The sequence below is a fragment of the Manis javanica genome, chromosome 9 (genome assembly GCF_040802235.1).
Source record: "Manis javanica isolate MJ-LG chromosome 9, MJ_LKY, whole genome shotgun sequence".
NCBI classification, from domain to species: Eukaryota; Metazoa; Chordata; class Mammalia; order Pholidota; family Manidae; genus Manis; species Manis javanica.
In genome coordinates, this window is record NC_133164.1 from 59,356,253 (window position 1) to 59,381,832 (window position 25,580).

Consider the following 25,580-nt stretch of genomic DNA (forward strand, 5'->3'; position numbering starts at 1 on the left):
TGTAGCCATTAAGATTCTCTAGGACCTAGAGCTAGAACAAGATGTAGTAGAAATTGTATAGTCTGGGGCATGGAAGCAGATCCAGGTTCTAATTGTGTTGCTGCATTTAGTTAGTGTATAACCTTGAGTAAGTCACTGCACTTCTCTGGTCTTCCACTTCCTTGCCTGTAAAATGAAGGTAAAGGATCTTTAAAGTTCCTCCTTCTCTAAGAATATTGATGCTGATTCCCAGAAGCCATATATCACTCAAGGTCATTATTACGGCTTGGTTGGTATGGATGGACTTGTTAATTCTTTTTTTCTTACATTTTTTAAAGCTGTTGTAATATTTCAAAACAGAGTACTGAAACTCTATTAAAAGTCCTTCTTAAACATACAAATAAAATGTTTGTGCCATTTACAGTGGCAGCTGAATCCATCAGGAACTTGTGTTCTTGAACAAAATGAACCTGAAAGCAGAGAGAGTAAGTATTTATAAGTCCTTTATTTAGATTAAGTTTGTTGTTAAAAAGAAAGGATACATAGTAAATTTTAATGATCAGGTATTGGAATTTGTTATGGTCATAGATTGAACATATTCTTTTTGCAGGTTAGGTTTTGGCTATTCACGTTGTTCACAAACATTTGCATAGCTACTATATGCTAGGTGTAAAAGTGCTGGTTAATAGTTAGTCCATAGCAGATAATAACCTCACTGGTAGGGGTGAAGATTTAATAATAATATGGATAACTGTTGAAGAACTGTGTTGTATATTTGAAACCCATATAAGATTGTATGTCAATGATGAGTCAACTACAAAAATTAGTCCTATAGAACCTGCAGTTTAATTCAAATAATCATGTACAAGTGGAATTTATAAGTTCAGTTTATTTGAAATAGTAAGCAATGCTCTTCTATACCAAAACAAAGGCTTCTTGGGCAGTTGGAAAGGAAAAAAGTATATATATAATTAATAAAGGTGGATCTAGGTCCCAATTATGAGGATATATGTATTCTTACTAAAGCCACATTTGCTGAGATTGGTCAGAGAATGAAAATGTTCTGGTCATTTGAATAATCTGAGTAACTAAGAATCATCACAGCTACCATAAAGGAATTACTAGTCTTGAAAGCTTTATTATTTGCATATTAACAAAGATATTTTTAATGTAATATAATAATATCTTGAAATTCCTTAGGCATGTAATTTTGAACATTAGTTATTTCTATACAATATTATTTTAAAATATTAGCTGTGTTATCTTTCTGCTTAGATTCTGGTTAAGTGAAAGGTTAATATAATAAGTAAAGTTATCTTGATAACAATGATTTGTTTACCCTGAGAAAATCAGGAAATATGAAGATCTTTATGAAAATTATTTATATGCAAATATCTTGATGTTTATGTTCTGAATTAGCTTTATTTGATTAAAGTAGAAAATGTTTTATTTGCAGTCTGGAAAAAATACATATCTACTTCATCTTTCCTTTCAAAAATTTATCAGGAAGAATGGAAAGAAAAAATATATATGCATCTGATTAAAGAATGCATATTCAGTAACAATGTTTGAGGGAGTCAGTTAGTAATTCCATGTTGTTAGGAAAAGGACACAATAAACACTAACCATAAAAAGGTGAATTGATATATCTATGTTAAAATTAAGAACATCTGTTCATCAAAGATACCATTAAAGAGTACAAAGGGAAGCCAGGAAATAGAAAGTATTTGCCATTTATAATCAACAAAGGGCTTGTATCCAGGACTTATTGTTCCCAGATCACTAAAGAAAAGGAAGACAAGCTGTTGTTAGAAGTCCTGAGATTGGGAAGGAAGGGTGGTGGTTGGAAGACAGAGAAGGTCTTCTGCTTTGCCGCAATGTTTGATTGGCCTAGGTGGTGGTTGGTTTGCTTGTTGACTGTTCATTGAACTGCAAATTTATCTTTTGTACATTTTTTTAACAAAGTGTTTTATATCAAGAAATAATACCCCTTTTTTCAGTTTTATAACAACTTTATTGTGATATATTCATATATCATAAATTTGCCTTTTAAAGTATAGAATTTAGTGTTGAGTGAACCTATTTTTAAAATGTCACATACTATATAACTTGAGTGAGTTATCTGGAATCTATTCTTTAACAGGAAGAATTTTAAGATAAAATGAATGTTCCATTTTAACTTAAGCATTATTTTGATCTTACAACCTATATGACTTCAACAAATAACTCATGTCTTGAACATTTCCTGATGTTAACTTATTCCTGAATGCTAGATGGCATGTCAAGACCCGTGCCTCCTGATGACGAGCAGCAGCAGAGTAAGAAGCTGCGCCTGGGAAACCACTGAGAAGGCCTGTCTGAACTGGACTGAGAGAAGAACTCAAGAATTCTTTTTGCACTTTTAAAATCTAGCCTTGTTAATGTTAACTAAGAAAATAAGGATGGATTTTGTGAATAATTGAAAAACTTTTTAAGGAAGCTAATTTATTACATATGAATGATGTTAATGAGAACATTTTTATTTTGGATTTGTGTGTTTTCCAGAATGTAGTGATGTATTCTTTTATTACACTAAATGAGGTAGCAATAAATTAATGGGACTAGTTTAATTGTCCATGGGGATTGATCTCTCCTTGTCTTAGCTTTATGTTAGCCAGGGTGAAAGGGGCTGGTTCTCTGGCAGTGACTTCTCAGCAGAGAATTACACACCTTTTAAGAAATATTCTCAAAAGTTCCTTTGGATTATGAAGGTAATAATTAGTAAACTGCTCCAGGGAAATAAAAGACAACATGGTCATTTTTAGGTCAATTTATGGCTCACCAAAAATTCATATTTATACCTGAAACTTTCTAATAATTAGAATCTACTTAATTAGGATTGAATCATAAAAATGAAGTTGGTGGACCTGGTCTCCATTAGAAAAGTATATTCTTAACAAGATTACTAATTTTCTTAAGTTTCTTGATATGTAGAAATCACAGCAGTTTGTTGGACCTAGGGTGTTATATCACTGAATTTGGGTAGCAGTAGGAAGAGAATATTATTCTGAGATATTACTATTTGGTATCATTGCCTCTTGAAATCACTAAGAACCTCAAATTTGGTTATGATGTTAACAGAAAAGAAATAATTTAACCAAAGGCTATTGAAACTAGCCTTTTCTGAATTCCATTCATAAATGCTGCCCATTTTTCCCTCCACATAATTAACATAGGCTTCGAATGGAAGGCCTTTTAAAAACATTTGCAAACCTTAAGAATACTGAAAGTCTTGAAACTGAACATTATGATCAGGTCAGTTACATTCTAAATTGTTTTTCATGAATCCTCTCATTTTTATTTGCTAAAAAACTTCCAGAAAATTAGTCCAAAGATAAAGTACGTTTTGTAGTTCCCTAGAGTTAGGGAGGGAGTTGCATGGCCTGTGGACCACAGGCCTGGAGCATGACGTCCTGAAGAACAACTTGCTGATGCAGAGATGATCACTTTTGCCTCTGGTACCATCCCTCTCCTCTCCTTGGTACTGTATGTCCTCATGAAGCCTCCTTCCAGTTTCTCGGAATCGTACACAGGACAGTTCAAACGTTGACTGATGCCCCTGCTTGTAGAGCAACCTGCTTGGGTCCATAGGGAGTTCAAAGTCATCATACCAGGCAGTTGAGAACTGCCGTAAACATTTTCACACAAGATGTAGGGCAGGGAATAGAGAGGGAGGCAGGGGAAGAAAGATGCCCTTAGCTTAACTAGGGCTAATTTGAAAACTAGTAGCTCAGCTATTCTTTAGCATTTATCAGTATGAAAATACTGAGATTTGCTTACATTCCCTCAACTGCTTTAAAAAAATTATACATAGTTAAGTTCATGTTAGATTTGTTGTTTTTTATTAATATGTCAACTATATCAAGTATTTTATAAATCAGTCAGCAAATATTTTGTTAAGACCTAAAAGCCTGGTATACTGCAAGGCTTGTGGATTTATGTGTTGGGCATTGGTGAATATCAGAAGGGAGAAACATACAAATCAAGAAAGCTATATTTAGGAAATGGAAAAATGACATTTCCAAAAGCACTATTAAAATGGTCAAGATAATGCCATATTTCATTTTGTACAACTCATCAGATTTCAACATTTCTTGACAGTTTAATATGTAGTCCCATAAAGAAAGCTCTCTCTCTCTATATATATTTTAACTGCTGAATCCAGTACCTACAGCAATGCCTGGCACATAATAGGCATTCAATAAATACTTGTGAATTGATTGAATGACTGCCAGACACTGGCTTGACCCTATAGATGACATGTGTAAGAAATGCTCCCTGATCTCAAGATTCTCACAGTCTAGTGGACGATATAAGCATGTATGCAAATAATAGAGACTGATACTCAGAGTGGGGTTCCTGGGCCAGCAGGCAGCATTAGCATCATGGGGACTCGTTGGGAATGCAGATTCTTAGGGCCCACCCAGACCTCCTGAATCAGAAACTCTGGGGTTGGGGCCCAGCAATCTGTGTTTTCCCAGGCCCTTCAGGAGCTTCTGATGACCTTCAAAGTTGACAAACAGCCTGTGGATGTAACTATAGGAAGATTCTAATATATATAATTAAAGCTACTAGAAATAATAAGAAAAACTACTCCATATGCAAGGAAAGTAGATGTGTTCCTGGCTAAGAAAAGGTATGGAGATGTATGTTTATTAAGAGAGAAGAAAATAAATTTTGTCCTAAAGTAAAGCTGGTTATTTCAGATTGGGAAAGAGGAAAATAAAGGACAAACAATGGACATAGAAAATTGGGAAAAGAGAAAGAAAAAATTTTACCTCATTTAGTCAAGTTGGCTTAAAATTGGATTTTTATAAGGGTTTTTTAAGAAATAAGCTTTACTATCAATAGTTTGCTTATGTAGTTTTCTTTCATCTGCTAAAAGGACAAAGTTTTCTTGGGCTCTTGGTCTACTTTTGGTAAAATATTATGATAGGTTTTTCTTTACCTTTTAACTAATCTTCCTAGAAAGCCAAGATTTTATGTTTTGCTAAAATACTTTCCTGTGCTTCATGTTGTCTTTATCAGGTCTTTGATTCCTTAACTGAGTCTCAATATTAAGAGCAAAGTTTTACTAAAAACTATGTAACCTTCTGTACTTGCCATTAAAATCTTCTGTCACTTTGATTAAATAGCTAAATTAAGTATTGTTTTAGAATTATCTGTGATCCATTTAAATCAAGTGTTCAAACCTTTTGATATTTCTGACAATCTCCCCAAAAGCAAATTCTAAATAAAGTTTTTGACTTGGAAGTAACTGGAATTTTTGAGAGGGTCCCTAGAATGTCTCAAAAGATTTGGTTTCTCTCCTTATAAAAGAAAGATGCTAAACCATCAGGTTTATGTGATACTTTAAATTACACAGGAAGCGTTGCCAAATAAGAATACTGAGCTTTAATGTTATATTTGCATAGGTATGTGTTATAACTGTTACAGAAATTCTTAGAAATCAAATGTTCTAATCTAATGTTATCACTTGTAATCTAGTTATTATCATGCAATGTTGTGTCACAGAATTAACAAATTTCCTTGTCAATTGCATTGTAATGAACTCTAATCAGATCTTTAACCATGCCATTTTTAATCTATGATTTACAGACAGTTATTGTTTTATTTACTCTGATGCTTTTGCAAAAATGTCCCTGCAAAAGTGCTTCATCTTCAGAGATTCATGAAAAGAACAAGTCCTCTAGAATACAGGTTTCTGGTGACTTGAAGTCATTCAAATGAACTAGGTAAGTATTTCAAGAAATAATGAAAAAATTGGATTCACACAAATCAAATATTAATTACATGTGTCTTGAATGAACTGAGAAGGATTATTATTTTTTATGAAATTTTTGTTTGAAACATTGCTTTTTTTTTTAAGTTTTGCTTTTCAAGATTTAAGGAAACTTTTTTCTCTTAAGCTACCTATGATTTACAACTTGGTAAATCAGACCTTTGTAAACAGAATTAAAACAATCAGTTTCTACCTTCCCCATGCCTCCAGAATTTAATAACCCGTAGTATTCCTATTTTCATGACAGTAGTTTTTTGCACAAGTTAAATAAGGGTCTATTCTTCTTGTAATGTGCATAATTGGAAACAGTGGTTACATTACTAAGGCTCTGACTGGAATGTCATATTCAAGAGAGATCATAGACTCCCATATACCAGACAACTTTAAGAAACTCACGTTGACTTTATAGAGACAATTAAGCACCTTGAAAATGAGCCTCATGCTTTGTTTACAGGGCTCCCAGCAGCCTTACCAGGGAGTAAGGAGGTCACTTCCTGGCAGGCTCAGGAGCCACAGGATATCTTCAGGAATTGAGAAGAGAGGAATTAACCCCGACTTATAAGTGTTGCTGGCACTTACAAGTACTATGGCAAGTCTGTGGCTTGGCCTCCTAGCTTCAAGAGGCTATTAAGAGTTCAAAATGAGATTTCTTATGTGAAGTTTCAGCAAAGCAGATTTTAAAGAAAAGCCTGTGTGATCAATTGCAGTTTTTGCTACACTTATGTACATTACATGAATAACTGGGCCAAATTTATTGAAACTGGACTTAATTTGCACACAAATCAGTCTTACTATAATTATCTTTGATAGAAATGAGGGTTATTGTAGAGAAATTTATGTTTCGGTGATACACTTTTATAAATTTCAGATTCTAGTGCTGTTAATTATATTTGAGGTTTTGTTTCCTACCTGTCAACTAACTTGGTCCTGAATTCTAGTTTCCTCCAATATTTGGCTATAATTCTTCAAACTAACATTCCCAATTTTCTCCCACTTTGACTTAGAAGCATTAAGAGTAAAAACTGTCCTTTTCTCCAGTGCCCTGCAAACTGAATGCAAATGACATAAACTTCAGAGAAATCACCACAATAACCCATATTTAAACAATCTTCATGCTATTTGCTATGTGTGCCACTCGGAAAGTTTACCTGCGTCATCAGAGATGTTGAAATTGCACATGATGCTTCAAGCATTTAGCAATCATCTTTACTGGCTGTCCCCTGGACTCAAAAACTGGTCTATAATTTGCTGCAAGTATTGACATGTTTTGTTGTTTTTTCATGGAAATGCCTTGTTAAATGTAGGCTTAATTTTGGGGGCCCAGCTGGATCACCAGCTCCTAAAATGAGACACTGCTGTTCAACTGAACTGGTCTATATTTCAACACAGAGATTAATTCCTGAACTGGTCTATTTGTCAACACAGATTAATTCAGTGTAATCATAAAACAATCTACCAACTCACCTTCTGGATTAAGAAACTTCTTGAAGTTTCAAAGGCAGGACTGAAGGGGAGCAAAATATGCCACCCCAAAATATGCCATTTTGCCATACTGATTATTTTGAATTAAAGTTTCTTAAGAAATAACCAGTGTGAACAGGACACTCTGACCCTCCTCTGTGCCCCTGAAAGCAGGAAATACATTCCCTGCATGAAGGGTTCCTCTGCACCTGGAGGGTGGAGGGCATCCTTATCAACAGAGGGGGGAGCTCAGGAGAGAAGGCTGTATCAGCAAACACTGTTACCTCTTCAGTTTGCTACCCCAAGCCCAAACCTCTTTGTCAGTTCTTTATAAATGATTATTCTTTGTTTACAATGTATAAAAGCTCCCTGCTTTTATACTTCTTTCAGTCTCATTTCTGTCATTTCTGTGGGTTCCTGCATGTATGAATTAAATTTGTTTTCTCCCATTAACCTGTCTTATGTCAACTTAATTATTAGGTCAGCCAAAGAACCTAGAAAGGAAACATTTTCTTACCCTACACATCTTTTCTACACTTGCTTTCAGTGGTACCTTCTGGATTCTGAAAGAATGTCCATGCTGAGTACAGGACCATAGGGTTTCAGAGGCCAACCATTACCAGGAGGGCTATGAATATGCTGCCTTCTAAGAGAGGCTTTATAGCCAGTAAGTTTCATTCATTTATTACTTTTTGTTTGCCAAATTTCTTTATTCTCCTTAGCCTTTGATACTTTTCCTAACAGGAAAAGATAACTAGCTGTTGTGACGTGGGTGTTCTAGTTCTGGTTAGCAGGTAGATTTATTCTAGAGTCTTTGCAATTTTCTAACTTGTTCGTAGCTAAGCAGACAGGTCTCCTGCCAGCTGTACTATGGCCTGCTGTGCAACGTAGTGAAAGAAGTGTCCTAACTTGGTTTATGGAGGACTGCCTCAGCCACTCTGAAGGGTGACTGAGTTATGGCTCAGGCCACCTTTATAACCTACTGACTCTGGAACTGAGGCCTCTACAATTCAGGCCAACATGGTACCACTTATTCAACTCCTGGGCACATTCATGCCAAACGCTGTGCTGGGCTTTCTGCTCAAAATGGGAATGATGTGATTTACTAATTTGCTTTGGACTCTTTTTAAAATAGAAGATATTAAGTTTTCACTGTCAAAAATCATAAAATTGAATTTTGAGAAGTTTAATAAATTTTTCCAGTAGCAGACTGAAAAAATAATCTTTATTTTCCAGAGTTGACAGTGTACCTTTACCTCCTAGCACACATTTAAAACTGAGTTATTCAAAATCCTACCTGAATGATATACCAGAAAAACCTTTACTGATCAGAATTTCTAGAGTAGCTGTACTAGCTTTGCTAGTTTTTTTTTAATTACAATTACTTTATTTTAAATAGTCACAAGATTTGACACCTCAAAAAGAAAAAGATACCACTAATAAATAACACAAGTGGAAATACTTATCAAATTTACAATAGACATGTTTTACTGAGAATCACTTCAACAGAGTAAGGCTGTAAAGATACTAGACAAACCAAATACTTACTTGGAATAAAATGTGCAACTTTTTCTTCTTGTATGGATTATAGGTGAGGTCCTGGTCAGTGTGGTCAGGGTTACAGTAATAAAATCAGTTTTAGCACAACTGTACACCAGACTGTATTTTCAGTAATTGTGTGACAGTCTATATAAGATGTTAAGGAATGCTCCCTGTAAAATATTAACAGCCTGAAGACATCTTTAAAGATTTACCAGTATTCTAATAAGTGTACATTCCTGAAAAGAGCAAAATTAAATATTCACATCTGATACCTCAGGTTTTATGACTAATAAGTCTTAATGGTCTTAGACTTTGGGATATACAAGATGGCAGGACATTTTAGAACTATGTAAACAATATAGGGAAAGTTAGGGTCAAATGGGCATACTTTCTTGAATGTAATGCCAATAATCCTCCATTAACTCTTCGTAGGGAATGATTAAGCCAGCAAAACTAAACCAAGTTTTTATACTCAAATGCTTCTCTGTATTAGTAACACTTGAAAGTCACTAAAAACTAAATGTACCTTGTAGAGGGTAATACCCAGAAACAAACTGACAAATAGGACAAAAATTATGAAAAATGCTAATCCTCTAAATGTACACATGTTCATCTGTTATGCATCAAATTTCATACACTCCACTCACCCACCCCACTCCAAAAAAGGTTCAGGTTATTACAAACCAAAGTAATCTATTTCTATTACTTTCAAAGAAACAAATTGCTCCACAGTGTATAACTTACGTGGGTTCACACATTCTAAGATGAAGCACTTCTATTATCTGGCTCCCAATTCTGGAAATCTGAATAAGTTCAAACTCCTTTTAAAACCTTTCCCCAATAAACAGAGGTTTTTGAACCTAGGTTCAAAAGACAGTATAGGTTAAAATAGCCTAATATATGAAACATTTTCTTGGATTAAATAAAAGCCACAGAAGGATTCTTTGTGGCTAAAACCTTAATCTGAGTTATTTGTGTCTGGCATTGTGTAAATATATTTTTAAGTTCATTTTGCTGGACTGCATTAACCACTTCAGGTTCAGCAGGACTCTTCTGAACCTTTGCCACTGCAAAGTTTATCCCCTGCGTTAACCCAGCTTGGGTAATACTGGCAACCTGGACCATGGAACTTCGAATCTTTGCAAAGGGAGAGGCTGCTCTGCTGCTGGCGCGCTCTGGAGGAGAAGGAGTTAACACAAAGCCCTGTCTCAGGTTCAAGCATGCTAAATGTGGAGCCTGGGGTCTTTTGAGATAAGACTGAATGCACTGGTTCAACAGACAAAAACTGTGGGCCTGTTACAGAAAAAGACACATCTGAGATGGCCGAGAAGGTCTCTGTTTTGTTAACTCAGACTGGCTTTCTTTATTAGAAACTTGATTGGTCATTTGATGTCCTTTCTCACTAGCCTGCTGAGAAACAGACCTGGTTTCTGATAGCTGGGTCATTTTGTTTTGTGTATCTTGCACAAATCTGTGGCAGTAAATATCCATGGGCTTGGCAAAGCCAGTCAATATGTTGTCAGCAGAAGGACTTTCTTAAAAGGAGACTCATGGTCTTTTACAAGGCCACTTCCGTGAGCAATAGTAACCTCTGAAGGAGCATGAATGCTGATGCCAGTGCTGCTAATGGACTGGGATTGACTGCCTATCGAGGTGCTGAAGCAATAATACCACAACTAGGAAGAACATAGTCCTCTGGCCCTAAGTTCTCTAAAGAATTAGCTAGCTGCTTGTCTTCATCAGACTTGGAATTTGTAAGGAATTCATCAGAATGGTAAGAGTCATTATCTGAAGACATTTCCCCATTAGACTCTCTGGATTTTATTATCCATCACACCTGTGTTTCCCATGGTTTCAAGACTACTATCTGATTTCCAGAGATTTAAAGTTTGGTTTTAGAAAGTTAACTTTCCTTTTGGGTTTTGTAAAGTTTCCTAGCTTTTGTAGATTGCCAATATTTACATTAGATTTGGTCTGTTACATTTTTTTATTTAGAGATGAAAATTTGCTCATTAAAAATCTTTTTCCCTGGGCCAAAGAGCCTTGGTTTTGAGATATGATGCCAATGATGTCTTTGTGAGGTTTACTGCTCTTCCTCTCAAGTTTTTTCTTGATTATTGGTACATCTAATCCCATGGCTTGCTTGGTGATCTGTAGCATCTCTGCAATGCACTGAAGGGTATATTTTCCATCCTCTTATGGATTGTGCATTACAGCTCTCAATGTATGGAAACAGCCACTTGCTTCTTTGTATCTATAGTGCAGTGAGAACTTTGGCTTACCAAAAAGAGTGGGTTCAGGACCTATTTCTATTTTTTCCAGGTCGTTTAGACTTAGTCGTTGATCCTGGTTTAGTTTATCAACTTCATCATCATGATAGGCCATGTAGTAGGTAGAGTGAGAAAGCACTAAGAGCACATCCACATCTCTCTGAGTAGCATCAATGAGGCTGGGGTCACAGTCAATGAGGCCCCAGCCCCCATGGAACTTTTCATTGTCAGGCAGCAGTAACTTCATGTAACTTTGTAAAAGCTCAATAATTAGTTCCTGGTGACTTCTCTGATTTTCCTTATGCAGAGCTTCATGCTTGTTCTCCTTGTTGGAATACAGATCTTCTGTCACTGGGATGCCTTGCATCAAATCTATAACAGCCTGCCTGTAAGCATTCTTAAATTGATTCAGGTAATACCTATTTGCTGAGTTAACTCCATCTTTCATAACTCTTGCTAACTTCCTTTCTTCTGTCCTTGTAAAATCACCCTTCAGAGCTGCTACCCAGCGTTCTGCCTGCTAATGGAGTCACCGTTGTTGGCCCACATTATCTGATACATCTGATTGCATTTCACTGGTAGTGGCTGTCCTGGGGGCCACACCTAATTTCTTCAGCTGCTGTTCCGTGACCACTCGTGCAATGGCAGCTTGAATCACTTTGGTGCAATCCAGGCAGTCCATGCAATTAACATGAAAAATCCCTTCTCGTTTACATATTATTCCAGCTTGATCAACCCAACACCACTACATGTCAAGAGTAATGTCATAAATGGCATCTATTAGTGTTTGAACATTCTCAAACTTCATTTCTTGGCAGTGTTCATGGAAGTCAAATGAGACATAGGTGAGGTGTCAGTGGTTAAAGAGCAACACCTGCTGCAGGAATGCATCACCGATAATCTCTCTTCCTGCCTGGTCTACCAAGTTAATAATAACCTGTTTTTTTGTAAATTTTCAGTTGTTCTTCAAAATGGGCACAGAAATAGGCAACAGTGTCCTTTCACTTTTGTCCAGCCGAGGTCTTGGATTATATCGATACCCAACCTGGCTCCAAAAGACGGGCCCAGAGCCTCATGTTTGAATAAATGACAAGGTATGATTATGAACATGAATTAACTGCTCAGTCTCCACATAATTTGCAACATTTCCATTTTTATCTACTCCTCTTCATTTATAACACATTCCTGCTCTGTGCCTACTTCGGTGTGAAATGAGAGCCACTAGAAATTGTGGGTAAATGTCATCTACGCAGGTGTACTCCTGAAGGGGAGTCTCTGGGCTGCTTTTCTCATCATTAGATGATTCATTATAATTAACCACAAGTTCTTCAATCTGCACAAAACCTTGGATAATGGGGGTAATCCAAAAGCCCACATATGGTGTACCAAACTTGGTAAGATCTTGTATCATATATTTATTCCCCAAAAGATTGGTCATCAACCTTCTGCCAGAGGGGCCACGGGTCCTTTTCCCCCGAGTGCACTGAATTGGTCAGGTCATATGTCAGGCTGTAGTAAAAGGATTCTGAGTCCATGAACATCTTCAGCAACTCCTCAAGTAATCTTCTCTCCAATTTCTTCTTTTCTTTACTTTCCTTGACTTTTTTTTATTAGGAGCAAACACGTTGGATTTAATATGCATAAAGGTCTTCAGTAGAAACGAGTCTTCAAGAGATGGTATAATCCTCTCTGTTTTGTTGATTCCAAAATGATGCTTCTTAAGGAGCTTCTAGAGTGGCCTGAAGGATTAAATGTAACAATCCATGTAACCCTTAGGAACTGCCTGGCACACCACACAGTGATCCAAACAGGCTAAGACCATGGCAGAGTGATTACATCACTGATGCCACATCCCCACGCAGACAGCAGACATACTACAAATGCTTTCGTGGGTTGCGTTCACCAGGCAGCAGCAATACGGTGAGGTGAAAAACACTGGCCCTGGGCAAGCTCAGTATTTTGGCCTTAAACTACTCTATTGTGGGCTTGGTTTCCTCCTCCAGCTCAAGATCCTGAGATTCCATTTCAGAAAGTGATAGCACAGCAATTTTGGTAATTTTACAGACCTCATGGTCCCCCAGAAGTTTGCCTACCAATGCTTTCTGCCGAATTAAAATAAGCCACTGTGGAAGATCTGAATGAAGTTGAATTTTCCTAATAACACCTTCTACCAATCCCATACAAGTGGGATTCCAGGCAAGAAGTAGATCAGTAGCTTCTTGTACCTGTTGCTCAATGGTAATTCTTCTCGTGAAGGGAAAGGTTTCTCAAAAGTTAGCTGGTTTTGCATCCCAAAGCAGCTATTCTGATGTTTCAGAATATAGAAAATTCTTCACACTAGAAGTATTATAGTCAATTCTCAGTTTATGAGACATTCTCTAGTTCTAAAGCTCCTTATGTGTGTTATCTTATTCGAGACAATGGATACCCTCAAGATGTCCTCATGGAACGAGTCAGTGGTTTCCATTTGTCATGTGTTTGAAAGGAAGGGGAGAACTATTTCGGAAGGCCAGTGCCAGACACTTTACCACTTACATAATCCCACAGGATTGATATCTCTCATTGGGACGTGTAGCTGCTGTAGGGCATGTAGAAGCCATAGAGCACTTGTCAAGCACTGTGCTTGTCCCTGCCCTGCTCACTTCCTGTATCAGCTTCCTGGGGCTCCTGAAATCAGGTCCAACAAACGGGGTGGCTTACAACCACAGAAACCTATTCCCACACAATTCTGGAGGCTAGAAGTCCCAAACAAAGGTGTCAGCAGGCCCATGTTCTCTCTGAAGGCTGTGGGGAAGGATCCCTCCTTGCCTCTTCTAGCTTTTGGTGATTTCTGGCAGTCCTTGACATTTCTTGGCTTGCAGCTGCATCACTCCACTCTTTGCCCCCATTGTCACATGGCCTTCTGCCTTTGTCTAGCTTTGCTAGAGTTTTGTCTTTTGTTTTTATAACACAAGAAAATCAGCATAGATGAAGGTTTCTCAGACTTCGACACTACTGACATTTTGGGCCTGTTCATCCTTGGCTCTTGATGGCAGTTCTGAGCATTATAGGGTCTGTAGCTGTGGCCCTAGTCTCCACCTTCTGTATGCCAGAAGCAACTGCCCCCTGGGATAATAACCAACAAGGTCCCTCGGAGTCAAAGTCATCCCCCTGCTGAACGCCACAGACATAAACCATCAAGTGACTGTGTGTTCACTACACATGCCTAGTTGTTATCAGACCTAAGGGCCATTTCAGCTAGTGTAATTATGACACCCAAGGGTTTTTTTATGGTCAGGTACCAAAATTTGAGGTAAACAAATTCCACTGTATCATCTTCAAATGTCAAGGAAACCAGGTTTAAGGTGATGAGTCAAAAGCAGTTTGTAATCTCTTCTCCAGTTTAATTTAGAAGGGAGAAGATTATAATCTATAGCTTTTACTTGGTTTTGTTTTTTAGGTCACCGATAAATATGAATCAATCAGATTTTGTACACACCCTCAACCTGCAATAATTTTTTCTACCTTTTTCCAAAGGGCAATGGAAGCTCTACGGAGTAGCTACACTGCCCTGGGGCACACATCAATCAATCAAAAGTTCATTTGTGGGATGGGTTTGGTCACAGATGGACGTCATATAGAACCAACCTGACTTGAGTCTCTCTGGAGCAGGGAATTGAATCTATAACATTTGCCTCCCAGTAGAGAAAAGTGACATGCCTGCCACATGGACTTAGTTGGCATACACGCTATGGCTCATTTTGTAAGGATAGAGTACACTGTTTGGCATGATCAGCTATTATTATTTGATCAGAAAAGCCTTTAATTTTTTTTAAAATTTTTTATTAAGGTATTATTAATATACACTCTTAATGAAGGTTTCACATGAATAAACAATGTGGTTACTACATTTACCCATATTATCAAGTGTAACTACACTGTCCATCAGTGTAGTAAGATGCCACAAATTCACTATTTGCCTTCTCTGTGCTACACTCTTCTCCCCGTGATCCCCCGCACCATGTGTACTAAACATAATACCCCCCAGTCCCCTTCTCCCTCCCGCCCCACCCACACACCCACATCCCTCCCTCTGGAGTCTCTGAGTCTGCTGCTGTTTTGTTCCTTCAGTTTTGCTTCATTATTATGCTCCACAAATGAGGGAAATCATTTGGCACTTGCCTTTCTCCTCCTGACTTATTTCACTGAACATAATGTCCTCCAGCTCCATCCATGTTGTTGCAAATCGTAGGATTTGTTTCTTTCTTATGGCTGAATATTATCCCATTATGTATATGTACCACCTCTTCTTTATCCATTCATCTACTGAAGGACACTTAGGTTGCTTCCATACCTTGGCTATTGTAAAAAGTGCTGCGATAAACGTAGGGGTGCATATGTCTTTTTGAATCTGAGAACTTGTATTCTTTGGGTAAATTCCAAGGAGTGGGATTCCCAGGTCAAACGGTATTTCTATTTTTAGTTTTTTGAGGAACCTCCATATTGCTTTCCACAATGGTTGAACTAGCTTACATTCCCACCAGCAGTGTAGGAGGATTCCCCTTTCTCAGCATCCTGGCCAGCATTTGTTGTTCTTAGTCTTTTCGATGCTGGCCATCCTTACTGGTATGAGGTGATATCTCATTGTGGTTTTAATTTGCATTTCCCTGATGATTAGTGATGTAGAGCATCTTTTCATATGCCTGTTGGCCATCTGAATTTCTTCTTTGGAGAACTGTCTCTTCATATCCTCTGCCCATTTGTTAATTGGATTATTTTCTTTTTGGGTGTTGAGGCATGTGAGTTCTTTATATATTTTGAATGTTAACCCCTTGTTGGATATGTCACTTACAAATATATTCTCCCATACTGTAGGATGCCTTTTTGTTCTGTTGATGGTGTCCTTTGCCGTACATAAACTTTTTAGTTCAATGAACTCCCATGGGTTCATTTTTACTTTTGTTTCCCTTGCTTGAGGAGATGCATTGAGGAAGATGTAGCTTATGCTTATATTCAGAAGATTTTTGCCTATATTATCTTCTAAGAGTTTTACGGTTTCCTGACTTACATTCAGGTCTTTGATCCATTTCATGTTTACTTTTGTGTATGGGGTTAAACAATAATCCAGTTTCATTCTCTTGTATGTAGCTGTCGCATTTTGCCAACACCAGCTGTTGAAGAGGCTGTCATTTCCCTATGGTATGTCCATGGCTCCTTTATCATATATTAATTGACCACATATGCTTGGGTTTATATCTGGGCTCTCTAGTCTCTTCCATTGGTCTATGGGTCTGTTCTTGTGCCAGAACCAAATTGTCTTGATTATTGTGGCTTTGTAGTAGAGCTTGAAGTTGGGGAGCATAATCCCCCAGCTTTATTCTTCCTTTTCAAGATTGCTTTGGTTGTTTGGGGTCTTTTGTGGTTTCATGTGAATTTTAGAATGATTTTCTCTAGTTTGTTGAAGAATGCTGTTGGTATATTGGTAGGAATTGCATTGAATCTGCAGATTGCTTTGGGCAGGATGGCCATTTGGACAATATTAATTCTTCCTATCCATGAGCATGGGATAAGTTTCCATTTATTGGAAGTTTCCATTTATCTTCATTAATTTCTCTCATGAGTGTCTTGTAGTTTTCAGAGTATAGGTCTTTAACTTCCTTGGTTAGGTTTATTCCTAGGTATTTTATTCTTTTGGATGCAACTGTAAATGGAATTGTTTTCCTGATTTCTCTCTCTGCTAGTTCATTGTTAATGTATAGGAGTATCACAGATTTCTGTGTATTAATTTTGTATCCTGCAACTTTGCTGAATTCAGTAGTTTTGGAGTGGATTTTTTAGGGTTCTTTATGTACAATATCATATCATCTGCAAACAGGGACAGTTTAACTTCCTAGCCAATCTGGATGCCTTTTATTTCTTTCTGTTGTCTCATTGCCATGGCTAGGACCTCCAGTACTATGTTGAATAGAAGTCGGGAGAGTGGGCATCCTTGTCGTGTTCCCAATCTTAAAGGAAAAGCTTTCAGCTTCTTGCTGCTTGGTATAATTTTGGCTGTGGGTTTGTCATATATGGCTTTTATTATGTTGAGGTACTTGCCCTGTATACCCATTTTGTTGAGAGTTTTTATCATGAATGGATGTTGATTTTTGTCAAATGCTTATTCAGCATCTATGGAGATGATCATGTGTTTTTTGTCCTTTTTTTTGATGTGGTGGATGATGTTGATGGATTTCGAATAAATCCTACTTGATCATGATAGATGATCTTTTTGATGTATTTCTGGATTTGGTTTGCTAATATTTTGTTGAGTATTTTTGCATCTATGTTCATCAGGGCTATTGGTCTGTAATTTTCTTTTTCTGTGGTGTCTTTGCCTGGTTTTGGCATTAGAGTGATGTTGGCCTCAGAATGAGTTTGGAAGTATTCCCTCTTCTTCTACTCTTTGGAAAACTTTAAGGAGGATGGGCATTAGGTCTTCACTAAATGTCTGATAAAATTCAGCAGTGAAGCCATCTGGTCCAGGCGTTTTGTTCTTAGGTAGGTTTTGATTACCAGTTCAATTTCATTGCTGGTAATTGGTCTGTTCAGATTTTCTGTTTCTTCCTTGGTGAACCTTGGAAAGTTGTATTTTTCTGGAAAGTTGTCCATTTCTTCTAGGTTATCCAGTTTGTTAGCATATAATTTTTCATAGTAATCTCTAATAATTCTTGTATTTCTGTGGTGTCTGTAGTGATTTTTCTTTTCTCATTTCTGATTCAGTTTATGTGAGTAGACTATTTTTCTTGATAAGTTTGGCTAGGGGTTTATCTATTTTGTTTATTTTCTCGAAGAACCTGCTCTTGCTTTCATTGGTTCTTACTATTGTTTTATTCTTCTCGATTTTATTTATTTATGCTCTAATTTTTATTTCCTTCCTTCTAGTGACTTTGGACCTCATTTGTTCTTCTTTTTCTAGTTTCGTTAATTGTGAGTTTAGACTGCTTACATGGGATTCTTCTTTCCTGAGGTAGGCCTGTATTGCAATATACTTTCCTCTAAGCATGGCATTCGCTGTGTCCCACAGATTTTGCGGTGTTGAATTTTTGTTGTCATTTGTCTCCATATATTGCTTGATCACTGTTTTTATTTGGTCATTGATCCATTGGTTATTTAGGACCATGTTGTGAAGGCTCCATGTGTTTGTGGGATTTTTCATTTTCTTTGCATAATTTATTTCTAGTTTCATAACTTTGTGGTCTGAGAAGCTGGTTCCTACAATTTCAATCTTTTTGAATTTACTGAGGTCTTTTTGTGGCCTAGTATATGATCCATTCTTGAAAATGTTCCATGTGCAGTAGAGAAGAATGTGTATTCTGCTGCTTTTGGCTGTACAGTTCTGTAGATGTCTATTGGGTCCATCTGTTCTAGTGTGTTGTTCAGTGCCTCTGTCTTCTTATTTTCTGTCTGGTTGATCTGTCTATTGGAGTGAGTGGAGTGTTGAAGTCTCCTAGAATGAATGCATTGCATTTTATTACCCCTTTTAATTCTGTTAGTATTTGTTCCATATATGTAGTTACTCCTGTGTTGGGTGCATAGAGATTTACAATGGTTATATCTTCTTGTTGGTCAGACCCTTTTATCATTATGTAATGTCCTTTTTTGTCTCTTGTTACTTTCTTTGTTTGGAAGTCTATTTTGTCTTTTACAAGTACTGCAACTCTTGCTTTTTTCTCCCTATTAGTTGCATGAAATATCTTTTTCCATCCTTTCACTTTTAGTCTGTGTATGTCTTTGGGTTAAATGAGTCTCTTGTAGGCAGCATATAGATGGGTCTTGTTTTTTAATCCATTCAGTGACTCTGTGTCTTTTGATTGGTGCATTGAGTCCATTTACATTTAGGGTGATTATCAATAGGTATGTACTTATTGCCATTGCAGGCTTTAGATTCGTGGTTACCAAAGGTTCCAGGTTAACTTCCTTACCATCTAAGAGTCTAACTTAATTCACTTAATATGCTATTATAAACACAATCTAAATGTTCTTTTTTTTTTCTTCTCCTTTCTCTTCCTCCTCCATCCTTTACATATTAGGCATCATATTCTGTATTCTTTGTCTATCCCTTGATTGACTTTGGGGATAGTTAATTTAATCTTGCATTTGCTTAGTAATTAGCTGTTCTATTTTCTTTACTGTGGTTTTATTACCTCTGGTGACAGCTATTATACCTTAGGAACACTTCCATTTATAGCAGTCCCTCCAAAATACACTATAGAGATGATTTGTGGGAGGTAAATTCTCTCAGCTTTTGTTTATCTGGAAATTGTTTTATCCCTCCTTCAAATTTAAATGATAATCTTGCCAGATAAAGTAATCTTGGTTCGAGGCCCTTCTGCTTCATTGCATTACATACATCTTGCCTCTTCCTTCTGGCCTGTAAGGTTTCTGCTGAGAAGTCTGACGATAGCCTGATGGATTTTCCTTTGTATGTGATCTTATTTCTCTCTCTGGCTGCTTTTAATAGTGTGTCCTTATCCTTGATCTTTGCCATTTTAATCACTATATGTCTTGGTGTTGTCTTCCTTGGGTCCCTTGTGTTGAGAGGCCTGTGCATCTCCATGGCCTGAGAGACTATCTCCTTCCCCAGATTGGGGTAGATTTCAGCAATATCTTCCTCAAAGACACTTTCTATCCCTTTCTCTCTCTCTTCTTCTTCTTCTGATATCCCTATAATGCAAATATTGTTCTGTTTGGATTGGTTACACAGTTCTCTCAATATGCTTAAATTCTTAGAGATCCTTTTTTCTCTCTGTGCCTCAGCTTCTTTGTATTCCTCTTTTCTAGTTTCTATTTCATTTATCATCTCTTCTACCATATCTAAGCTGCTTTCAGTATCCTCCACTGTGCTCTTCAACAATTGGATCTCTGACCAGAATTCATTCCTGAGTTCTTAAATATTTTTCCATACCTCCGTGAGCATGTTAATGATTTTTATTTTGAACTCCCTTTCAGGAAGATTCATGAGGTCGATGTCATTTAAATCTTTCTCAGGAGTTGTATTAATAATTTTACTTTGAACCAGGTTCTTTTGATATTTCATATTTGTATATGGCATCCTCTATAGTGTCCAGAAGCTGTACTCTCTGGAGTTTCTCAGCCCCTGAAGCAATGTCAGGGTTTTCAGGGGAGTGGTATTGGTGCCTGGGGGGAGGAAAGAGCTGTTTCCTGCTTCCCGGCTGCTATGCCTGTCTTTACTACCTGAACCAGTGGGCCGAACACACAGGTATAAGTTTCTATGCTTTGCATTTGTAGTTGTGGTAGACAGACCTTCCCTCTGGCTGGCCTAATGCCAGGGTAGGGTTTGCTGGTTTGCGAGCCAAGTGGGGCTGGCTGGGAGAAAGGTGCAGGAGGCTACATGTCACGGAGGGGATCCTTGGAGCTGTGTAGCCAGCCAGGGATCTGTAGCGCCTGAAGATCGTGAAAGCTTCCAGCCTGCTGGGCAGAGTGCCCCCAGACAATTTTGTCTACCTGTCCTTTCTCCTGAGCAGTAAGCTCTGTGCAGTCCTTGCCCCTTTAGCAGCCATCTTGCTAACAGCTTCCTTGTCAGGAATTCTTTCAGACTGCCTGCCTTTCTTTTGTCCCAGAGCAGCTGGATATGGATCCCTGCTTTCCACAAGCAGCTGGAATCTCAGTCTCTCCAGAACTTCTGTCTTAGCTTACCAACCCCCTAATCACAAGAATACCATGCAAGCAGCATGAAATGTAGGTTTGTGCTCTCAGAGCAGATCTCTGGAGTTAGGTATTCAGCAGTCCCAGGCCTCCACTCCCTCCCCACTCCATTTCTCTTCCTTCTGCCAGTGAGCTGCTGTGGGGAAGGGCTTGGTTCCCACAGGGCCACAGCTTTGGTTCGTTATCCTGTTCCATGAGGTCTGCTCTTTTCTCCTGGTGTATGCAGTCTGGCACAGTTGTCTTTCCTGTTGCTCTTTCAAGATTACTTGTATTAATTATTTTTTCATTTTATATGCGGTTTTAGCAGGAAGCCTCTGTCTCACCTCTCATGCCTCCATCTTTAATCCTCTCTCGCCTTTAATTTCTTATGTCAGCATTTGACATGTATCTTAAAGTCATTAATGTTTTTAATGTAATTACTTTTGATCATTCAAAACCCAGTGGGCGTATATAATACTGTACAGGACTTTTCTATCACTTAGGCTGATTAATTGAATAACCTGCCCCTAAGTGAAACAAGCCCCATTAATAAATACCAGGTGAAAATGAGGCCCATTTAAAGTGGAACACCCTATGTATACTTCACTTTACAAGCTGGTCCATAAAAATGTATTTACTTTGTACAGTGAACTGCATTGAAATAGATATAGATTTCAGGAGAACTTAGTTGTAATCTGTTTAGCACACTCATTTTACATATCTGGAAACTGGAGAGCCCAGAAGGTGAAATGATTTCTTAAATATTAGTTCAGAATGTTACAAGGGCCTAATCAAGCAGTAATAGGATAGATTTTTCCCATTTTCAGTTTGTTTCTAATGTAAGTACACATTTGTCCTATTAAGGATGACATGTTGGCTGATTTTGGTATGTGTATTGCAGTAATAAATTCAAGGCTTCCATTATTGTAAATTCGGTCAATTTTTTAGTGAAAATACACCTACATATTTTAGATGATTAAATAGCTCTATAAACCTTCCTTTGAAACAATAGTTCTTCCCCTACTTTAGATACCAGCCCTCTCTAGAGGCAACCAGGCTCTTTTAGCTTTTACTGTGGCATTTTTCTCCAAGTCTCCAAAGAGCATGCCTGCACTGTCCCTTAACCCTTTTCCAGTTTTAGGCTTTGTCTTGAATCTCCATCATGCTTGTTGCTTCCATTACACTCTCCTCCCATCACGTGCTTCCGTCTTTCCATCCTCCTGATATTGTCAAAGTTCTGTGTTGGTTGCACATTATTCACTTTTTGTGATTTGGCTTGTTTTTCTATTTTATTACTAAATTGACAGCTTTTTTTTTTTAAGAAAACACATATACAAAGAGCCTTTTTGTGTTCTAAGTGGCAAGCAAAATAATAGCTTAGATATGTGTTGTTTATTTCAGCTAGCATGTTGATGTTTCAGTTCATGTAGTGTCTCCAAGCAGGGTAATTTGCTCTCCTTACATGTTAGAATACTCAATCATTTCTGTACCTGACAGCCTTTCCATAACTCTTTACCTGATCATGTGTATTTATGGCTTTTACAAAACTGAGTAATTTTACTATTGAAATGGATTATGCTTTGCTGTTCACTCTGCCTATTGTCTAAGATTCTTCTGAAGTCATACTTTTTCAGTTACAGCAGTGATGTGTTGTGGTAGAACCGGGGGGCTTGCTGGGTCACATTTGCTAGAGATGGGACATGCATTTATTTGTATTCACAAGATTTGAACTCTGAAATCACTGTGTCCGGTGTTTCTCATCAGGGGCACTGGTGGCATTTTCCATTGCTGAGGACTGGCCCTGTCAGATATTTAGAGCACCTGGCCCCCACCCATCAAATGACATTTGAGTCACCCAGAAATCTGGACCAAAAAATGTCCCCTGGAGTGTTGAGGTGCAGGAGTGCCCTTGGCTGAGAACATCTGACCAATCCAACATCCCCCACCCCTGCCCCAGTGAATGCTTGCATTTTCCCTTTCCACTGTCCTCTAAGGATAGTGAGACAATGGCTCCACTCTCACATCCCCAGTGACGAAGAAGTCACCACCTCCTAAAGCCACATTTGAACTCTACTCATTACTGAAATGTTATTTTTATGGCGTGACTCCCTCCCCCTCACCACCTCCTCTTAATCATCAGTCCTTGGTCTTTATATAAGACTTCTTTGCGCCTCATTCTGTGAATGCCTTCCAGTACTTGAAAGAGGCCATTGTGTTCCTGTCATCCCTTGACAGCACCCCACCTCTCCCAGAAACTTTGTGTGTTGTACATAGGTTTGCATTTCACAGTAGCACACTTTCTATGTTTCCTCATGTACTTTACACAACATGACGTAGGGATGATCAGCTCCACTGTACAGGTAATGAAATAGGAGTCTCAGCTTCAACAACTTGCATACCCAGAGCCAGAATATGAGCCTAGTTCTTCAAATGCAGTGCCTGTCACAATTTTAACAATATTCACCAAATTTTGTCCAGTCTCTCACCAACGTCTTCTTTCTTTCCATCACCAGCTCTTCTTGTCTTCTATGGTAGAAGGCATCAGTGGCCCCAGTTTTTCCACCCTTTTCCTGTATGCACATCCTTTATCCTGTGGCTTTGCAAGTTCCTCTCATCAATGGTGGAGTGTTATTTCCCTGCCTTTGCTTTTGGGTGCAGTAGAATGCAATGAAATGTCATCATGCCAGTTCTGAAACTGTCCTCAAGAAGGCTGGTGTGTTCCCACTGGCTCTTTTGCATCTCTGCCGGCACCAGACACAAGGAGCAGAGCCACCTCAGCCAGCCTTGCCTAGATTAGGTGACCCCCAGCCAATTCATGGACTTGTAAGAAAAAATATTTGTTTTTATCCAACTTACTGCATTTTGGGGGGCTTGTTATGCAGCAGTTCCCAATGGATACATTTCTCCAACCTTCAGGAAATAAAGGTTTCCCTTTACTCATTGTTTTCCTCTTTGTTACCTAAATGCTTGTACTAGCTTTCTTAACATCTTTATCTTTGGTTTATTCCACAAACTACTGCCACCCTCCTAATGGCCAAATGCTAGTCAGTCCCTCAGGCCTCAGGGCCTTGCATCGTCCTGCACATCTGAGACTCCTTCCTTGGCTGTCATGGTGCTTCCCGTGTTCCTCCCTCCTCTCCTCCCAGGGGTCTTGTTTTGTGCCCTCTTTCCAGGGATCCATGACCTTGAGGAACACGAAGGTGTTGACAGCTGTTTCCAACCACATGTCTCTTCAAAGTTCCAGTTGTGTGTACATGTCCGCTTGACAGTCCCCCCAGGTGGTCCCGATGGTTTTCCACAGGGAACAACTGGAGGCTGAATGGAGGAAGGAGCAGCATGGGAGAGACTAGTGGCCAGGGCTCCAGACAGGAAGGTGCTGCAAGCATCTATGCCAGGGATGATGTGGCCAGACAAGTCAGGGGCACCAGAAATCATTGTTGAGTGCCGTGCTTCTACTTGGAGTTTTGTTTTTGGACTTGGGTTAGGCCTTCTTCACATTTATCCTCATTAAATTTAGTAATGGTTGGAATTTAGACCAGTACTGCAAACTGTCACACTCCTTGTTATTTTTGTTATACCCACTAATGAGGCACCCCACCCAGAATTGTATCACTCAGTTATTTGCCTAATGTGTTACTTCTGTCCCACCCAAGTCACAGATAACACAAAACAGCAAGGGCCTGGCAGGAAGCATGAGTAAAAAGGCTCTTTGCTTTAGCCACCAGATGGCTGTGTGTCCCAGAAATGGAGGCAGCTTAGAAGTAGCACTAGAGTTTGAGAACTGTTGGGTTCTATGGGATTGGAATTGGGGTGTGGGGTAGCAGGGGGCAGGGGCATGGAAGGAGAGTATGGCCCATTGGGAAACTTCATACGGTTATAGCAACAGCTGGCAAGGAGCAGGAGGTTGGCAGGGCAGGGCAAAACCAAGAAGGACCTTGGGGACTATTCTGAGGTGCAGTAGGGAGCCATAGAGGGTTTTAGGCAGAGGAGTGACGCATCATATTTGTATCCTTAAATCCATCAGTGGAGTGAGGGAGTAAGAGGGGGTATTGGATGGCTGGTGGTTGGTTCAGACTGAGAGGTGATGAGGGTCTGAGCAAGTATGGGAGGAATGAATGTGACTGAGTGGAGCAGGATATACCCAGCGGCACTGCCCAGGGCAGTGATAAGGGAAATACTGAAGTGAAGAGTGAATCACCCAATAAAACCGTCCGAGCATTTGACTGTGGCCCAGACCCTGGGCGAGATGCCGTTGGGGAGCGTTCGTGCAGAAACAGACCTCGCCCCGCCCCTGGAGGTTTGCGCTGCAGGGCTGGGAGGCCCCTGGCAGGGAGGCTGGAGCGGGTGGAGGCTGAGAGCACATGGCAGCTACGGTGGACTCACTGCCCCCTTGGCGGTGCCAGTGGTGAGGGCCTCGGGTCTGGCTCTGGCGGTCCCGGGAAGCGCTTGGACAGCATGCGGCAGGGGAGTCCGGGCCGGACCTGAGTTGCGACAAGGAGCACCCAGACGCAGGTGGGAAATCCGGCCATTGGCCGTGGGCTCTTGGATGCTGGTGAGCCCGTGACCCGACTGGCAGGGGCGCGCAGCGAGCTTGGTCGTCAGAAAAGCAGGTCTACAAGTCACAGTGATGGGGATACAGCATCTACCTCTGTATCTGTTCTGGAGGAATTTTTTTGTCCCTCTAAGGTTTATACAAGGAAGGCCTAGCTGCTGAAAAATAAGAAAGGTTCAGTGAGGTCCTAAGGGCAGGGCCCTGACCTGGAGGCCATGTGAAAACACAGGGAGAAGCCAGGAACAGGCTCTCAGCAGGAGCCTCTTGGTTTGACCCTCCTCTTGTACTGTAA

At 39.1% G+C, this 25,580-nt stretch overlaps 2 protein-coding genes and 1 pseudogene across 17 annotated transcripts in view; 1 reads left to right on the plus strand and 2 right to left on the minus strand.

Annotated features, from left to right (window-relative positions):
* The window catches only part of CDADC1 (cytidine and dCMP deaminase domain containing 1), a 71,068-nt gene extending 65,793 nt beyond the window's left edge, over positions 1-5,275 (plus strand). For all 6 annotated transcript variants that reach the window (XM_037025807.2, XM_037025778.2, XM_017652111.3 and 3 more), the window contains 2 exons: positions 404-464; positions 2,253-5,275. In XM_037025807.2, coding sequence (XP_036881702.1) covers positions 404-464; positions 2,253-2,326 — 135 coding nt within the window. In that variant the 3' untranslated portion in view covers positions 2,327-5,275. The remainder of the gene's footprint in view (positions 1-403; positions 465-2,252) is intronic.
* The window catches only part of CAB39L (calcium binding protein 39 like), a 215,585-nt gene that overhangs the window by 30,667 nt on the left and 159,338 nt on the right, over positions 1-25,580 (minus strand). The window contains exon 9 of one of the 11 annotated variants that reach the window (XM_073212680.1): positions 3,460-3,593. The exons of the other annotated variants lie outside the window; for them this stretch is intronic. Within the exon in view, the coding sequence (XP_073068781.1) occupies positions 3,558-3,593 (36 nt within the window). The 3' untranslated portion in view covers positions 3,460-3,557. Of the gene's footprint in view, positions 1-3,459; positions 3,594-25,580 lie in introns of those variants that run through there. 11 annotated transcript variants of the gene reach the window in all.
* On the minus strand, positions 6,888-13,033 carry LOC118973235 (phosphatidylinositide phosphatase SAC2 pseudogene; annotated as a pseudogene).